At 34.7% G+C, this 17,201-nt stretch overlaps 3 protein-coding genes across 3 annotated transcripts in view; all 3 read right to left on the minus strand.

Moving 5' to 3' along the window:
• Positions 1-879: 879 nt before the first annotated feature.
• Positions 880-5,591, minus strand: LOC147286885 (PIGF/3-ketodihydrosphingosine reductase fusion protein-like). The gene is made up of 8 exons (XM_086241915.1): positions 5,409-5,591; positions 5,230-5,295; positions 5,005-5,047; positions 4,614-4,668; positions 4,129-4,177; positions 3,741-3,808; positions 3,470-3,578; positions 880-1,279 (listed from the first exon to the last, which is right to left on the minus strand). Exons 1-8 carry the CDS (start codon positions 5,589-5,591, stop codon positions 1,175-1,177), a joined length of 678 nt encoding a protein of 225 aa, XP_086098041.1. The 3' UTR covers positions 880-1,174.
• Positions 5,592-5,929: 338 nt separating this feature from the next.
• LOC147286886 (uncharacterized) lies at positions 5,930-7,450 on the minus strand. The gene is made up of 2 exons (XM_086242419.1): positions 7,350-7,450; positions 5,930-6,895 (listed from the first exon to the last, which is right to left on the minus strand). The coding sequence occupies exons 1-2, from the start codon at positions 7,429-7,431 to the stop codon at positions 6,198-6,200; spliced, it is 780 nt and encodes a 259-aa protein (XP_086098545.1). The 5' UTR covers positions 7,432-7,450; the 3' UTR covers positions 5,930-6,197.
• Positions 7,451-11,946: 4,496 nt separating this feature from the next.
• The window catches only part of LOC147286887 (subtilisin-like protease SBT3), a 33,221-nt gene continuing 27,966 nt past the window's right edge, over positions 11,947-17,201 (minus strand). The window contains exon 4 of the mRNA XM_086240843.1: positions 11,947-12,324. Coding sequence (XP_086096969.1) covers positions 11,947-12,324 — 378 coding nt within the window. The remainder of the gene's footprint in view (positions 12,325-17,201) is intronic.

Here is a 17,201-nt window from a genome sequence, read left to right on the forward strand (position 1 = left end):
GTCCATACTATATCTCGGGGTTAAGAATTTAATTGACGAAAGGAAACAATGAAAAGAAAGTAATAGGTCAAAGGTATTTCAAGAACATAGTAATGCGGTCTTAATTTCATCCATGTATTCGAGGAAGATGATGATGGAAATATAATAAGACACAAAATTGATGATATCATGATGATTTTTCTTTTAAGTCTTTATATCTATAAGAAACTCTAGCACAAAAAAGAAATATGCAGGATATAATAATTTGTAGTCATGAAAGATTGCAGAAGAGATTGCAAATACCTTCTGTAGAGGAAATTTGGTGATGACTATCAGGCCTCAAAGTTAAGAATACCCGCTTTATGGATAGGATAAATAATTAGTGTAGTGTTATGACCAAATAAAGCTATCATGACCAAATAATTAGTGTAGTGTTATGACCTTAGATAGATGAGTTCTAAGGTTTAGGAACTCAAGAGAAACTTTAGAATCTGAATTCTCAGAAAACATATATTGATAAAAAACTATCTATTACAACCTAAAGCTTAAACTTATATAGGAAAACATATTCCTCAATTGACTAGGAAAACAATAAGCCTTAGCTAACTAGGAAACAAGAAACTAGGCTCTAAATCCAACTAGGAAACAAAAATTAGAGAGTTACTAACTACTAAATCTTGGAAACCCTAGCATATGCTCCTGCATCAGATTTCCCTCTAACTATATACAAGTCATCTTCCATTTTATGAACACCTATTTCTTAGGTCATTACTCATTATGAGTACAGTTACGGGTTCAAAATGAGCGACCAATTAACATATGACACGTGGGTGAGAACAAGTGAGCTGAAATAAAGTGTGCGAGCGTTACAATAAGCTAAGCGCAAAGCATGCTCGCCAATGTCACTATGATTCCACCATTCTTTTATTCACACACTTGCCAAGATACAAACACAAACTCCCAACACACTAGAATGACCCATGATGGAGAATGATGTTAATGAGTAACAAGTCATGTTTGTCGGAATGGTTCACTCTTGCATTCCATATTTTCTTGTAAAGTCACTTCTTCCACTAAATTGAGTAAAAAGAGAAGTTGCTTCTACCAAAATTCTTAATAAAAAAATCTCTATAAAAATTATTGGTCAAAAGTTCCTATGTAGACTGCAGCAAAAAACATTTGGACACCTCACTTCTTAGTCTCCTTTGACATGACGCTGCACAAGTATAAAGCCAAATGACGCCGCCATTCCAACCAGGTACCCAACAATGGCTCCAAAACACACACAAATAGGCCATTCCTGCAGAGCAACCCAAGAAGGCACATGCATTCAAATGATCATACAAGTTACTCAAACACGTACAAGAAAAATAAATAATCTAGCAAGTTACAACTTATTAAACAACCAACTTGCAACAATATACCTCGTTTGATACTTAGGGTTGGATTGGATAGGTTAAATGACTAGACTTATGTGTATTTAAGGAAGACGCATTTAACTTGGAAGGAAGAAGATGAGAATAAGATGTTTTAGTTATAAAGGAAAACTTATCCCTTCCAATCCCACAAAAATGGTGGGACTAGTGAGGATAAGTTTTCCTTTATGGTTAAATATACCTCGTTTGATACTTAGGGTTGGATTGGATAGGTTAAATGACTAGACTTATGTGTATTTAAGGAAGAAGCATTTAACTTGAAGGAAGAAGATGGGAATAAGATGTTTTAGTCATAAAGGAAAACTTATCCCTTCCAATCCCACAAAAATGGTGGGACTAGTGAGGATAAGTTTTCCTTTATGGTTAATCCATCTTCTTCCCATCTTCTTTCTTCAAGTTAGAAGACACCTTCATCTTCTTCCTAGAATATACATGAATCTAGCTATTTAACCCATCCAATCCAATTCTATGCATCAAACGAGACCCATGACTTGTGATTGTGAATGCCCACTGTTTTTGAACAAACCTTCAAAGTTTTTTTACCCTAAACTGTAGAACAAAAGTCCAAAGTAGTTTAAGAGTGGTTGTGTCATGTATCAATAAGATCCACCACAAAATAAAATGAAAAACTGATGTTGTAAACCAAGTTAGTCATCCGTGAATTGCCAGCCCAAAAGAATCATCCTGTAATACTCCATGTTACAGGAAATATGTCAATTTCATAGAACTACATTTGACATTTTATTCCAATGTGGTGAACAGTGACTCCAAAGTCATTTTGGGTATATTTGTAAGAAACACAATAAAAGGCAGAAGATTCCGGTCTTGAGAACCCAATCTAACCCAAACCAACTCAATAGAATGTGTATCACAAAATATTCTTAACATGGTTATATAGGGGTGGATCTTAATTTGTTTGGAACTTATGAAGCTGCCATGCTCATCTGATCATCACCAAATAAAAGAACAAACTTCCCTAAAAATCTTCAGCCATGTATCTCTACAGCATCAAAATTCCCGTACTCCTAAAATTACCATGGCCAACTTTTCTCATTATCTCTAGTATTTTCTCAATGGTTTGGTGTCTCTGGTGGCAGTGTTGGTGCTTATCGTTTGACAATGAAGAGCTCTACATACAACATGGCTTTCCTGGTTTAGAATTTGGAGTCGCAGCTGAGAGATCCCCAAGTGACACTCTGAAGGGTGTGACGCAATCAGTAGCGAATATCAACATTCTCAATAAGATTTCTTGAATGTTAGCTGGAAACTAGAGCTCTTCAAGGAACTATAACAGACGCTAAGACAGAGAGAGTCCAAGAGTTTGTTGAAGAGTCATCTACAAGGCATGATTACCCCAACTCCCTTTCTCTCTTGTAACAACACAAAGTCATTACCCACTATTTTGTCCCATTAGAGTGTGAGAATTTTTGGAAGTCATGTTTAACCATAACATTTCAGAGCTATTTAAAAACCCCATCAGATGATCGAGTAATACATCTAGATGGCACATTTATTGCTAAAGGATGCTGCTGGTAGCCAAGTGATGCAATAATATCTCTTCAAGCATCTATCTATTATAGGATACAATAAATCATGCCGATCAAATCACAGACCACAACCTAATATATATTTGAACTTCATGAAAGGGCCTTCCACGCAGTAATCCCCTTCATAGTTCTAAAAGTTTGAACAGATTAATTATGCTGTCCTGTGTCATATCCCCCCTACCCACGCCAAAACAACATTCTCCAGGAAAAAAGATTGATGAGAGCACTCAGATGGCACATTCAAAAAAGAAGGAAACTTAGAGACAGCCTAATTTTGTTTGTTTCTAAGCACCAACACTGCAAATTTATGTGCAAAGAAAAACTTAACTATATTATTTGAAACAAACTATCATACATGAAAAACACAGAAGAAGAAGAAGAAGAAGAAGAAGAAGATAACTAATTACAGATAAGATTCCACAAGCAGAAAACAAAGGAAGGAAATAAATCTTACAAAACAACCACAAGCATAGTAATACAGGGGAAAAAGAAAAAAGGAGATAGTACCTGCCATGGACGTTCCCAGTCAAGCGGCATTGGAAAAGTCCCAAACCAAGCTCCAATAACAATTCCATGTGCTGGTAGACATATCATATAATCTACAGGTTCGATAAGCCTGCAAGTACATAATTGTAGCTAGTATAAGTTTAGAACAACTACATTCTCTGCTGGAATCATTTTTCATTATAAATCAATTCTACCCAATTAACGATTACAACTAAAATATTCATATGGTTAAACATGAGAAAGAAGAAGGAACTAATGATAGGAAACTTGCTTTGTACATGCAAATATACGTTGCCAATCCGTCCATGATGAACCAAAAATAGAAGCTGCAGGCACAATCTGAAAAACACACAAATTAAGTTAAAAAATGTATCAAAAGCATAGCATGACCAATAAGGGAAGGAAGAGCTAAAAAAAGGAATAAGGATCATTTCTGTAAATAGAGGGCTGTAACTAAGAGAATAAAATTATTTAATTCACTGACCAAATAAGAACTGCATTTCATTAATAAATAGATGTCAGTATAAGTTACTTTAGACAATCAGTTAGAGATAGTAACAACTAACAGGTAATAAGGAACATTCGAGCGAAGCTTAAAGAAAGTTAAGAATCCCAGCCAAAATACTCTAAAAGTAGAAGTTAAAAATTGTAAAACTTACAGTGAACAATGACATCACAAGAGACCAGCTAATGGTCTTTGGTAGATACCTGTGTCAGAAAAGGAAAGGGAGGAAATTATAACAAATCGTAATACAACTAAATCTATCAAATGATGAAATTCTGATGAATGGACCATTTAATAACACACCTTTCTTGATAATTCTGAAAACATAAATCACAGTTGAGGTTGAATAGTCACACCAAATCCTCAACAAGTCAAACTTGCCAACTAAATATATCCACCAAGACTAGATTTACACTCTTTTCTCAACCAAAAAACAAACATGTCAAAAGGGATTGAGTTCCAAAAAGGAAGGTAGACAATGTACCTTATAACGATGATGATGATAATGTGACAAAATTCTAGTTTTGTTCAAAGGGAAAAAAGGGTGTAAATCTATGCCCTTCCAACCTCAAATGTGACTTCTATTGTCAGAATTATGCTAATTAATAACATTGCCTATTGAGCTCTTAGTTCACATACTGGATGCCAACAGGTGCGCCCAACGCAATTGCTCCTAATGCATTTACCAGAGCCCCTACAGAGCTTAAGACACAACAACTTGTGATCTTAAATTGATGAATATAAATACAGAAGAAAAACTCGAAAAAAAAAAAAAAAAAGAAAAGGACTTCGCATTTTCTATAGTAAAAATTCATGAGAAAAATTCCAGAAATGCAACTTCGTGAATGCATGAAGGAGGAATCAGAATTACACATCTCTAGTAAAGGAAATTACTTACATTTCCTTAGTTAGAATTTAATTGAAACCCATTTAAAGCCAAATGTAGCTTACCTTAAATATTACATACAAGAATGCCTTTAGAATATATACAAATAATAGAGCACAATACAAAGTTGAAGCGTGTCCTAACCAGCAGGAAGCCCAAGTAGGCCACGTCCCACAGCTTTCAAGTACTGTAAAATGACATTAAAGACTATAAGAGAAACTGCAACTAATTAATCACAAGTTACAAAGCAAGAACTAAATTCATAGAATGCTTTTATGGTTGCTGAGAAAACCAAGGACTACCCATTTCTCACATTTCCCATCAGTTTCTCAGCGACCAAAAAGAACAGCAAAGGCATAAAGAGCTTACGGAGCATCGTTCATGGTTCTTCCGATACCGACTGTAGAGAAGGATCATAACTGGGCATTCAAAAACCTTCAAAACAAAAAACCCAGATGAGAAAAATAGTGTAATCACTCAAAATCGATAGAAAATTCAAAATTTGGAGATGAAACAGAGAAGTCAAGTCCTAATGTGCGAGAACGTACGCAGATCAGACGGAGGGTATGAGAAGGATGGGAGACGAGGTTGATGGAGTGAACATTGTGGGCCACCCAGAAAGCTACAGCTAATCCTAAGCCGCAGATCAGGTGGACTACGAGTGCCTCTGTAGCTGTTATTGGTTTTGAGGAGGCTTTAACGGCCGACTCCTTGTTCTTCTTCTGCTTCATTGTTGTTGCTTTTCCTTTATGTTGCTTCAGGAAGAGAAGTAGAACTGTAGAAGTCTGCTTTTTCCGGGTGAGTGTGAGATGGGCCCGAATATTGATTATTTGACTTTACTTTTGTGTCAAATTAAAAAGCCATTGTCGTCAATTCATTAAAAATGATTACATGACCATTTTATAGGATTATCTTCATCAAATCAATTATATTAGAGTCAGTTATATATGATAGAGTCAATTAGAATGAGTTTGACTCTATGATAATTGATCTAACAAAAATAAACCTCTAAAAGCGATCATATAACATTTCTGACGGGATTATTGATTGAGTTTACGGCCAAGTGTGTTTTTTTTTTTTTTTCTATAATTTACTCTAAAACAAATCGATCATGTAGTTTAACATATATATCATTTTTTCTTGCATGGACGACTAACAATTGTTGGTTGTGGAGTGAATCTCACAATATAGAGAACTCATCAATTAACTACGAGGGGCAATCCCAAACAACCTCTACTAATTAAGAAAGATATATTGACTGCCACATTATTAAAAAAAAAAAGTAAAAAGAAAATGGTTGATAAGGACTAAATTTCTAATTAATTATCACCAACTAATCATTTGTCTTGGGCGATGGAGGGTGGTGATGATCTTGGTTTGATCATGCCATTTATGAGATCAGTTACCATTGATACGAACCATGTATGGCATGGAGTACTAGTACCACTTCCTAGTTGTCCATGTGACGGTGCCGCCTTTGGTGGCGGCGGCGGAGACCGAGTCCTTCCATAATGTGATGGTGGTGGTGATGACGACGTTGGTTTCCTGCTGCCACAATCATCACGAGTACTTACCATAGATATCATGAATCTATTATTGCATGGCGGAGGAGGAGAAGTACTTCCTAGCTGACCAGGCGGCCGATTTCCCTTTGGCGGCGGCGGAGGAGACGGAGTAGCCCTTCCATTATTACTACTTCTTCCTGTCTGTATGGGTGTTGGTGATGAGTTTGGAGGTGGCGGCGGAGAAGCACTAGTACCCCTTCCATAATTAGTACGTGTAGTACTAGTACTTGTTTCTGTTAGCAGCTGCTGCTTGCCTTGACTTGTACTCTCTACACCTACAACACCACCATCTGTGCTTGCCTTGACTTGTACTCTCTGCTCGCATCCACTCTGTGAGTCAAAAGCAGTGGCACCACCACCACGTTTGGAATGATGGGGTGAAGGAGATGATGATGGTGGTGGTGGTGGGCTTGGAGATGTCCTTCCATAAATGGTTATAGTCAAGCCCCACTTGTCTCCATGAGTACTCACTGTGGAACAAGAAATTAATTGGGTAGATCAGTTGATGATATACTGGTTTAGAAAATACTATAAAAAAATTTCTTTAATTTCTGAAAGCAAAATTAATCATGCATTAGCAATTTAGCAGTATAGATTGGCTTAATTTGATTTTTTTGTTTTTTATAAAAAAATTAAATAAATTTTGGGTTGTTATTATACGAAGTTGCTTTTAATTAACTCACCGAAAACCCTTATACACTTCATAAAAACTTAAATTTGGTTTGTTTTAATGATAAAAAACTTTTTGGTAATGCTTCAGCAAAAAAAAAAAAAAAAAATTGGAAATGGGAAAAAGTGAATGAACATGACCCAAAAACTTTGCTTATTACAAGAAAATTTGGTAAAGTTTCTATAATTAATAAGGGAAAAGATGACCCAAAATAATCATGTGGGCATGCAGTAGGCATTAGACAGATTTGTTACCTGATAAGATTCTTGCAAGAGCAGGGACTGCAATAATTGGAAGAAAAGCAAAGACAAGGAATATGCAGTGGAGAGCTTTCATAATTGTAGCTAAAAGATTATTTTAAGTACGTTGCAGATAAGCATATACTTATGACACGAAGGTGTCCATATATTTATAGGCAAACCTAGCCTTCAATTTTCACTCAGTCAAGGTTCCTATTTTGTTTCTTATAAATAAATAGAAATAAATTGAGCATGTATATACACTTTATTCTTTGGTGGTACCGAGTCCACACGGAATATCAAGAGTTCAAGACCAAGACCCAGTTCCATACTTCCAAAATCCAAACCCACTATCACAGTTTTTTTGTTGTTTTTAATGAACATACTTTGGGTCAACGCCAATTTTAGTTTTACAAGGTCTGTGATCAACTATGCCACGTGCATATTGACTTTTAAGAAACACAAATACAGTGGCAGGCTTACAAAATTGAAAATAGTATTTTCTACTAATCATATAATTGTCTCAAATCAGGTTGGTTTATAATTTGAAATTAAATATTATAAGTTTAGAGTTTAGTATTTAAGATCTATATTTAGAAGTAATTGACCAAGAATCTAAAACTATGTAATTATATATATATATATGTATATATATATATGCTGGCACATCTTACAATTAGTAGGTACAAACTATATATATATCCGGTTACTTTGGGCTTGAAAGCGTGCTATTTAGTTCTAATTCGATTTGCATTTTGGTGTCTTTGTTTTTGCATGTTTGAATCCTAATCTTTTAATTAATATAAGGAATTGTTCACGTTCATTTAAAACGTGTTACGAATTCATTTATCTATTACTCCTCTCTTCCTTGAATAATAAATATATAGTTACAATTAAAAATCAAGCAAATACAAGTAGAAAAAAGTAAACAAAGCATCTAAATCGATCCGTATTAGTTAACCAAAGTACTGGTGGCTTGCTTTTCTTCATTTGCAATTAACGAAAGGTACGTTTTTTGTTGAAAGAAAAATCTCACATTTTCAATGTGAGATCTTGCATAGTATTTTATAAGGGTCATGGACCATTTCTCTGATTGTCGATTGATTTTGAGTTATATGCTTTAATTTCTTTCATAATATCGGAGCATGTTATATACCCACGTGTTGAGCTCACATCATCCAATATAAATTATCCACGTGTTAAGATTTGAATGATGTCACACATGCGATAACATGTTGAGAAAAAAATCTCATATTGAAAATATGAGACATTGTATTATGGTTTATAAAAGTCTTGGACTACTCCTATAACCAATTAATTTTAGGTTGGACACTCGATTTATCTTTACTTTTGCTGCCCCCTTTTCCTTATAAACCCTTGTGCTTAATTCTGTCTTGCCGACAGTACTCAAGTACCTTTTAAGTGGGTTTGGCAGCCAAAGCAACTAGTAAACTTTTTTGACGAAAATGTAAGCCTTTTGACGAGGACTGCCCATTCCATCAGTAATAGCCTAATAGGCCGTAAGTTCGACGAAATTAACTTGTAGCCTTCTCACTTCTCAGGACGCTGCAGGGAAGGGGCAATGGCATCATCCAAGCCAATTTTGACTGGGAATTAATTGGATATATAAAATATAAATAGATAGTTAATTTAACCACCATCCATTGGACTATTAAGGGTTAACTTCAAATTAATTAAGGAGATTATTTTCGGTCTTCAAATTAAGGCAGCTAGGCAAAGCCATTAATTTTGTTATAAATATTGACTCGATCTGTGGAAAAAAGCTTGAGTCAAACCACCCGCCAATAGACACTTTCCATGCATGCTCGACCGTACAAATAAAGTTAATTAAGCATGCATCTTAGTTTTTTTGTTTTTTTGGCCAAGAGCATGCATCTTAGTTTAATTAGTGGATAACACAAAAGTGATCAACTAAGGTCCTGTACCTTCTGTTGATTTATATAAAGTTAATATATAGCTAGTACTTCATTTGCATTTAAAATGTAAGTGTTTATATATGCACCTTTTTTTTTTTTTTGCCAAGGGTTTATATATGCACCTTGATTGTGATGTAACATCTATATACGTACGGTGAGTTGAGATGTTATTTATTGAATTTTGAGCATTTCAAGTATTAAGAGAAAGAGAAGGAAAAACTTGACTCAGCCCTTATTCTTTGCTAAATAAGATTATAAAAATCAATGAATAAAAGCCACCGCAAATTATCTAATTAAGAAAGATATATGCTGACAATTAGCAATACATATTGTTGTTCTTCTATATATGATAGTATGATATTAATTTCCACATTTACCATATGCTTGCATGGTCTTAGTTTTTGTATCCCCAATTGGCAACTGACTTCTATCATCTCTTCAAGTAAGGTGGCTTGGAATTTGCACATGTTTTTCTTAATTTTCTAGATATACATGTAGTCCAATCATTCAGAATGTAACATGGATGAATTCATTCATTCAACTATATATATATATATATATATGAAAATTTTCAAGTGCGGATGCTCGCACCGTGCGAACGTCTCACACCGATCCATAGTTCGATGAGACGATCCATAGTTCGACATTGAACGATCGGTGAGTGTGAGACGTTCGCACCGTACGAACGTCCGCACCTGAATCGGTTGGACTGTATATATATATATATATATATCTTTTCACTTCATCTCTTCCTAGAATACATATATATATATAAAATGGGTTTGGTGGAGATGTTATGTTAGGGTTTAGATCTGGATTACCAAAACATAAACGTCGACAAACCAGTGTTGAGCGTTCGGTAGCTGTAAAATTTTGTACTACCCAGCACTCGGCGGTGGTCGCCGAACGCTCGGTGTCAGGTGCAAACATGCGGACGTTCGCACCTTAATGGACATATATATATATACACGTAGAACAAATATAGATTAATACCAAATGGAACTTTCTTCTCACTTTTAACTACCAAAATTTGTTTTCTATTTAAGTTTAAGTACTAGTTGAAAAGTCAAATAATTAATAAGATAATAGTACTAGAGTTCACCCATATTTTTGACAGTTTTGGAGTTCACCCATATTACATCACATGCCGAATGTCTCTTGAAACTACCTATAAGTTCCATTAATTATTATTCTTTAATTGAAAGTTAAAATGACTCACATTGCCCCTTGAGAGTTCATCCACATGGCAGTTTACATAAGTAAAAGAAAAATGCTAATTGTCCCGACACTTTTTCTTAATTTTTACTTCTCAAATTATGTGACATTAATTCATTCAATTAACATTCTTTATCTCTTTATATATCTTTTTTTAGTTTTTTATATTTTTTTCTTATAGTGTTCAATGTATAGATGTCATGTAAGTTGAGAGAAAGTGTTGGGACAAATAGCATCTTCCAAGTAAAAAATGAGCCCAACCTTGCCGCATATATAGGCACTACGTATATCAGCGTTTTTGACGAAAATATTGACGGAGTAGATGGTAGGGGAAATGTGGTTTCAAGGGGCATAGTGAATCATTTTAATTTTTAGGTGGAAATGTGTAATTTAGAAACAGTTTTAGGAGCATAATGTAATTAAGCCAAAATAAAAAACATTGATGACTTTGCATCTTTATAATTACAATAATGCTAGAAACCTCAAATTCGTATCTCAAATCTGGATCCCAAATGATGCGTTATTGCACATGTTAGTGTTTTACTTGTTGTAAAATAAATGAATCTGAGAATGGGTCATGTATGACCAATTACATACTGGCACGTCATTTGAGATACAAATTTAGGATTTTTAGCATTGCTCTTATAATCAACGAGGAACGAATGTTGGACAGGTGATTGAAATTAACAATATTTGATGTGCTCTTCATATGCGTCATTCCCTCACGTTTTTGTAATCGTCCTTATACTATTTAGCCAGTTTATTACCACCGATATCATTTTAATTTTATCTAATAAATTGTGTTTATATGCACATTTTAAATGATCAATCAAACAAATACCGATTTAGTTGATTTTTTTTAGATGACCTTTGAGGAGGGACGTAAAAATGGACGATTCCGATCATTTAACTGCATTGCTTGGTGTTACCCAAAGAATATGTTCTTACTTTTCTTAAAACAAGGACATTCTTACTTGAAGCTCCATGTGCAAGCAAGTGTTTAACATCCTCAATACAAGCCCTACCTCTAGCTATTAGTTTATAAGATATAAATCACTCTAAAACAAATCATGTAGTTTAACGTATCATATTTCCGGTGCATGGAGGACTAATAACAGTTGATTAACTAGAGTGAATCTTACAATTAGACAACCCATTAATTAATACAGGAAACTTGATTTCTTATAATAATGCATAGTCGATCACACTAAAGCTAAGAGGAATGCTAGTGCTGTTCCCCTTTTCAACCTACCTTCTCCATTATTCGGTAAACAACCTTTACTAATTAAGGAGACTTTCAGCTTAGAAAAGAAAATGGAGGGCTAAATTATTAACTAACACCATTAATTATAATTATTTGTTCTGGGCGATGGAGGGTACGTGGAGATGATCTTGGTATGGTATGTCCTACCATAAGATCAGTAACCATTGATATGAAAAATCTGTTGCATGGAGTAGTACTACTTCCTAGCGGTCCAGGTGACGGTGCCGCCGTCTGCAGCTGCACGCAGCGGTTCCTTCAACGGACTCTTTGGCGGTGCTGCACTCGGAGGCGGCTGCGGATGCGGCGGAGGTGGCCGTGGACGTGGTGGCAGAGAAGCACCTGTACTCCTTCCATAATTAGTATTCTCTACAACTAGAACACATGGGGCGTCATTGCATTGACTCTGTGAGTCAAAAGCAGTGGCACCAACACCACCTGTGGATTGATGGATTGAAGGAGATGGTGATGGTGGTAGTGGTAGGCTTGGAGATGTCCTCCTATAAATGGTAATAGTCATGGCCAACTTGTCTCCATGAGTACTCACTGTGGAACAAGAAAATGGGTAGATCAGTACCTGTTGATAGGAGATTTTTGGAAAAACAAAATATACAAAACAACTCTTTAATTTTTCAAAACAGATTAATCATGCATTAGCACTATAGATTGGCTTAATCTGATGGGTTTTTAAATATATATATATTTGGGTTGTTATTATACTAAGTTGCTTTTATTTAATTAACTAACCCAAAACCCTTTTAATATACTTCGATCATCAAAACTTGAACTTAATTTGTTTTAGGGATTAATGTCATTTTGTTCCCCAGACTATTACACATGTATCAGTTTGCTCCTCAGACTTCTAATTTGAAAAATTAAGGACCCTGACTTTTTCAATTTTGCCAATTAAGGTTATTCCGTCAATTTATACATTTTTCATCTAAAATGTCGAGATGATCAAGCAAAATTTAACAAGAAATAAAAGAGAAAAAATGATGCATGAGGAAAAAATGATAAGATCTAATTGGAAGGGACCATTTTGCCCTCAAAGATTTGGATAAAAAATGTATAAATTGACAAAAGAACCTCAATTGGAAAAATTGAAAAAGTCAGAGTTCTTAATTTTCCAAATTAGAAGTCTGAGGAGCAAACTGATACAAGTGTAATAGTCGGGGGAGCAAAATGGTATTAATCCCTTTGTTTTAATGATAAAAAACTTCTTGATAATGGAAGAAAATTTGGTAAAGTGGCTATAATAAGTGAAAAGATGACCCAAATTAAATAGTCATGAACCATCTATATGAGTGCTAGCTTGTGGGCTGTGCACAGATATATTTATTACCTGATAAGATTCTTGTAAGAGCAGGAACAACAATAATTGCAAGAAAAACAAAGACAAGGAAGATGCAGTGCAGGGCTTTCATGACTAGCTGCATATGGGTATAAGCATATATTATTTATGACTCAAAGTATATATTTATAGACCTTCCAGGAAAAGTGCTTCAACATTCAGGTGCATGGTTGTCAACTATAAGTGACATACCACACACTTTGTTACTTAAAGGGATTAATATCATTTTGCTCCTTAGATTATTACACTTGTATCAGTTTACTCTCCGGACTTCTAATTTGAAAAATTAAGGACTCTGATTTTTTCAATTTTGCCAATTGAGCTTCTTCCGTCAATTTACACATTTCTCATCTAAATTTTTTAGGGCAAAATGGTCAATTCCGTTTAGATCTTACCATTTTTTCCTTCTTTATTTCCCACTAAATTTTGGTTGATCATTCTTTCATAAACGGAGCTTTGGATGAAAAATGTGTAAATTGATGGAATAACCTCAATTGACAAAATTGAAAAATTCTATGGTCTTTAATTTTCCAAATTAAAAATCTGGGGAGCAAACTAATATATGTGTAATAGTCTGGGGAGCAAAATGATATTAATCCCTTACTCAAAAGGATATGCACTTTTAATTTTATTTTTCAAAGACGAAAAACAGCACTAATTGATTGACTGTTCGCTCCGATTCTAACTGTAACTACATCTGTAATTAACTACAAATATAGTTATATCTCATCAATAAAATATACTAGCTTTAAATCTTAAACCAACAAACTTAAACACAATATAAAAAATATTAATCAACCCTAGAAATATAAAAATGCAAGTAGAAAATAAAGAAAAAAATTGATCACAACTGCAGTTGTGCTGGTTTTCAAAGACAAAAAAAATTGCAGTTGCATTGCAGCTACAATTGCCGAGCGATCAGTACCTACTCCTACTGCTAGGCTTAGGCGGTCTAGGACTTGCCTGACGCACAAGCTTAACGCACGCAAAAATTGTTCTTATTGATATAAAATTTAGATATCCATGTCCTTGAAACTAACAAATCAAACTTGCATTTTTTGAGTAATTTTAAGAAGTCTCTTAAGCCCTTGAGAGTAATAAATTATTAGATAAAAATAACTAACCATCACTATTTCAATAATTATTAGATAAAAATTATTAGAAAATCTGGAAACAAAATATGAGGGATAAATGAAGAACAACACAATTAAGGGTTAGACTTAACACAATTGTAAAACCAATATAGGGTTGAAGTAAATTTAACCCTTAGATGTGTTGTCCCTTACTTGTTCCTCATATTAGCCAACCCAAGTATTGTACAATTGAAATGTACCAACCCGCATACTGGTACAAATATAATATATATACCATCCAACGTGTATTGGTATAATTAAAATGTATCAATCCATATATTGGTACAACTGAAATGTACCAACCCCTTTATTGTTACAATTGAAATGTACCAATTCCAAAAAATGAGACAAATGAAATGTACCAAACGATGTATTGATACAAAAGAAATATATCCGAGACTTAATCATGTATGCTTGTGGGACCCACTCTAGATTGTAGTTCGTTGATGGGAGCCATTTATTTTCAATTAAAGACTAAATTTAAAGATTATCTTTACAAAAAATTAGATTAGTTAGGTATCACTTGTGGGGCACACTCCGCAGTGTGATTTAATGATTGAAGCTGTCTATTTTTTAAGTCTTCATTTAAGGATTGCCTATGCAAAAATTTAGATGAATTGAAATTAATTAAAACATCTATTTGTGGTCTATATAGTAAATAGCAAGCATAATGATTGATTTCAGTAAACACTTAAAATGATGACCACTTAATTTTTTGTAGGGATGATTCTTAAATTGAGACTTAAAAAATTGACGACTTCATTAATTATCGAACTACAATATAGAGTGAGTTTTACAAGTGATATCTCATTATGAGGTGTAAAGGTGTACCTCATTTAAATTAATGGTCCATTATATTGAATATATATGGCTGTAGTCAGGGTTTGGACGTTGCAAACTTATAGTCAAATCTTTATTTATTAGAAGCTTTATTATATGCAAAATCAAACATTTGATGTTTAACACTTGTTCACCCATTTATTATGAATGGTAGCATATTTGTGTGAAGTAATACTGTAATAGTGCTCATTGTCTTATTTTTTGTTCAAACAAATTGAGAATCTTGTAGTCCGGTCTTAAATACCAAACGATGCACCTCCGAATTGAAGCCGTTTATGGTGACGTAACATATACGGCAAGAAGTTTGACAATTTCATGGATTAAGAAGAAAAATTCTAAAAAAGCAGACGTTGCATGCGTATGGTATGCAAACACTAGTAAGTAGTAACTCTTAGATTCAGATAGGTTCATATTTGCCATATTAAGATTTAGATTCTTTACTAAAACTTACTTTCGGTTAAGCGACATGACAGAAGAAAAACCCTAGCCGCCATCCCAAAAGAAAAAACTCTCTCCTCTCCTTAACCTCTCCATGGGGGAGGGGCGGCCCTTGTGTTCTCACAGACTGCTCCTCCCCTTGCCCCTCTCTCTTTTGTTTTTCTTTTCCTTTTTCTGTGTTTTTATTTTTGTTCTTTGGGATACTCTCATCCCAATAAGTGAGAGTGTTTTCATCTCTCCTTGTGAGAGTTTTTCCACCTCTCTTCGTGAGAGTTTTTCAGATTTTGTTTGTTTTGGTTTGTTTTGTGTTTTGATGCTTTCAGGTTTTCTCTGGTGCTCATCACAAGGTGTTAGGGAGTCACTATTTTCGCCGGTACCGATCATATTTCCACCGGTTACTATTGCCACATCCGCCACTTTGCGCTATTGTCAGCCTCGACTTAGAGATGTTGGTAGGATCGTGAACCCAAACGCGACTAGTTCGCTAATTCCTACGGTGCCTCTCTGGCTCCGTTTGATGGCTATAGTATCTGCTCGATGCCGATGTTATGAGATCTTCGAATTTCTGTGGGCTTTTCTGCTCCACTTTTGTGGGTTTTTGTTTTCTTGTAAGCCTTTAGGCTCATATTTTGTATTCTCTCTGCCTTTTTGGCTGTTTTAATACAATGATTTGCTTTATTCTCAAAAAAAAAAAAAAAGATTCTTTACTCTTGAATCTGTCTACTACAATACCTACGTTTGTACTGTAGCAGTTCCCCTTTACAAACATGTAGGAATAAGGACCAGTACAAGAAAGGAAAAAACTTGACCTTAGGTCCTCAACCAATTTTTTTTTTTTTTTTTATACGAGGATAAAATCCTTCCCCCATACTTCGCAACTTCGAGCAACCCCAAAGTTTGTGTATACCAGAGCGGTAGGAAGGCAAACCCCGGGCACGTGTACCGGCCCTTCAACACACGTGCCAAGTTAAATCAAGTCTTGACGAGCCAGCGGGAAGTCAACAGGTTGACTCGAAGCCCCAAGCTGACTTCCCAACCAACTCACCTACGCCCATCTAGGAATAAGGACGAGTACAAAATCGTTGGGAACGATGCTGACAAGCAATACAAAAACTTTTTGTGTTAATAATCCAGAACTTGTTGGTAATGGCCCTAATGGGAAAAGTGGATGAACATTACAAAAAAAAGGTTATTACAAGAAAATTTGGTAAAGTAGAAAGATGACCCAAAATTACCATGATCATCTATATGAGTGGTTGTGGCTGTAGATGGAGATATATATATATATATATATGAGCAAATTACAATTTAGTACCTCAACTTTATATATTGTTTCAATTTAGTACCTCAACTTTGAAAACTTGCAAAAAAGTACCTCAACTTTTATTTTGTATCAATTTAGTACCCCAACTTTGAAAACTTGCAAAAAAGTACCTCAACTTTCATTTTGTGTCAAAATAGTACCTCCGTTAGTTTTTCTGTCAAAATAGCAGGGGTATTTTCGTCTTTTCCTTAAATTTAAAAAATAATAAAAAAATTTTTGAATAATAAATAATAAATTTTTTTTTAATAAACAAATTTAAAAAATTAAAAAAAAAATAAAAAAAAAAAATAAAAATTTTTTTGGGTAAGGGGTGCAGGGCGGGGAGGGGAAGGGAGGGGCTGGGGCTGGGGCTGGGATGTGCGACGGGG

This window comes from Dryas octopetala, chromosome 4 (assembly GCF_963921425.1).
Source record: "Dryas octopetala chromosome 4, drDryOcto1.1, whole genome shotgun sequence".
NCBI classification, from domain to species: domain Eukaryota; kingdom Viridiplantae; phylum Streptophyta; class Magnoliopsida; order Rosales; family Rosaceae; genus Dryas; species Dryas octopetala.

Excerpts from the sequence above, each read along its gene's own strand:
- LOC147286885 (XM_086241915.1), bottom strand. The coding sequence starts at position 5,591 with ATGAAGCAGAAGAAGAACAAGGAGTCGGCCGTTAAAGCCTCCTCAAAA. Across the intron at positions 5,296-5,408 it reads ATACCCTCCGTCTGATCTGC|GTTTTTGAATGCCCAGTTAT; the intron begins GTACGTTCTCGC and ends TTTGTTTTGAAG. Across the intron at positions 4,178-4,613 it reads GGCGCACCTGTTGGCATCCA|GTATCTACCAAAGACCATTA; the intron begins GTATGTGAACTA and ends TTTCTGACACAG.
- LOC147286886 (XM_086242419.1), bottom strand. The coding sequence starts at position 7,431 with ATGAAAGCTCTCCACTGCATATTCCTTGTCTTTGCTTTTCTTCCAATT. Across the intron at positions 6,896-7,349 it reads TCTTGCAAGAATCTTATCAG|TGAGTACTCATGGAGACAAG; the intron begins GTAACAAATCTG and ends CTTGTTCCACAG.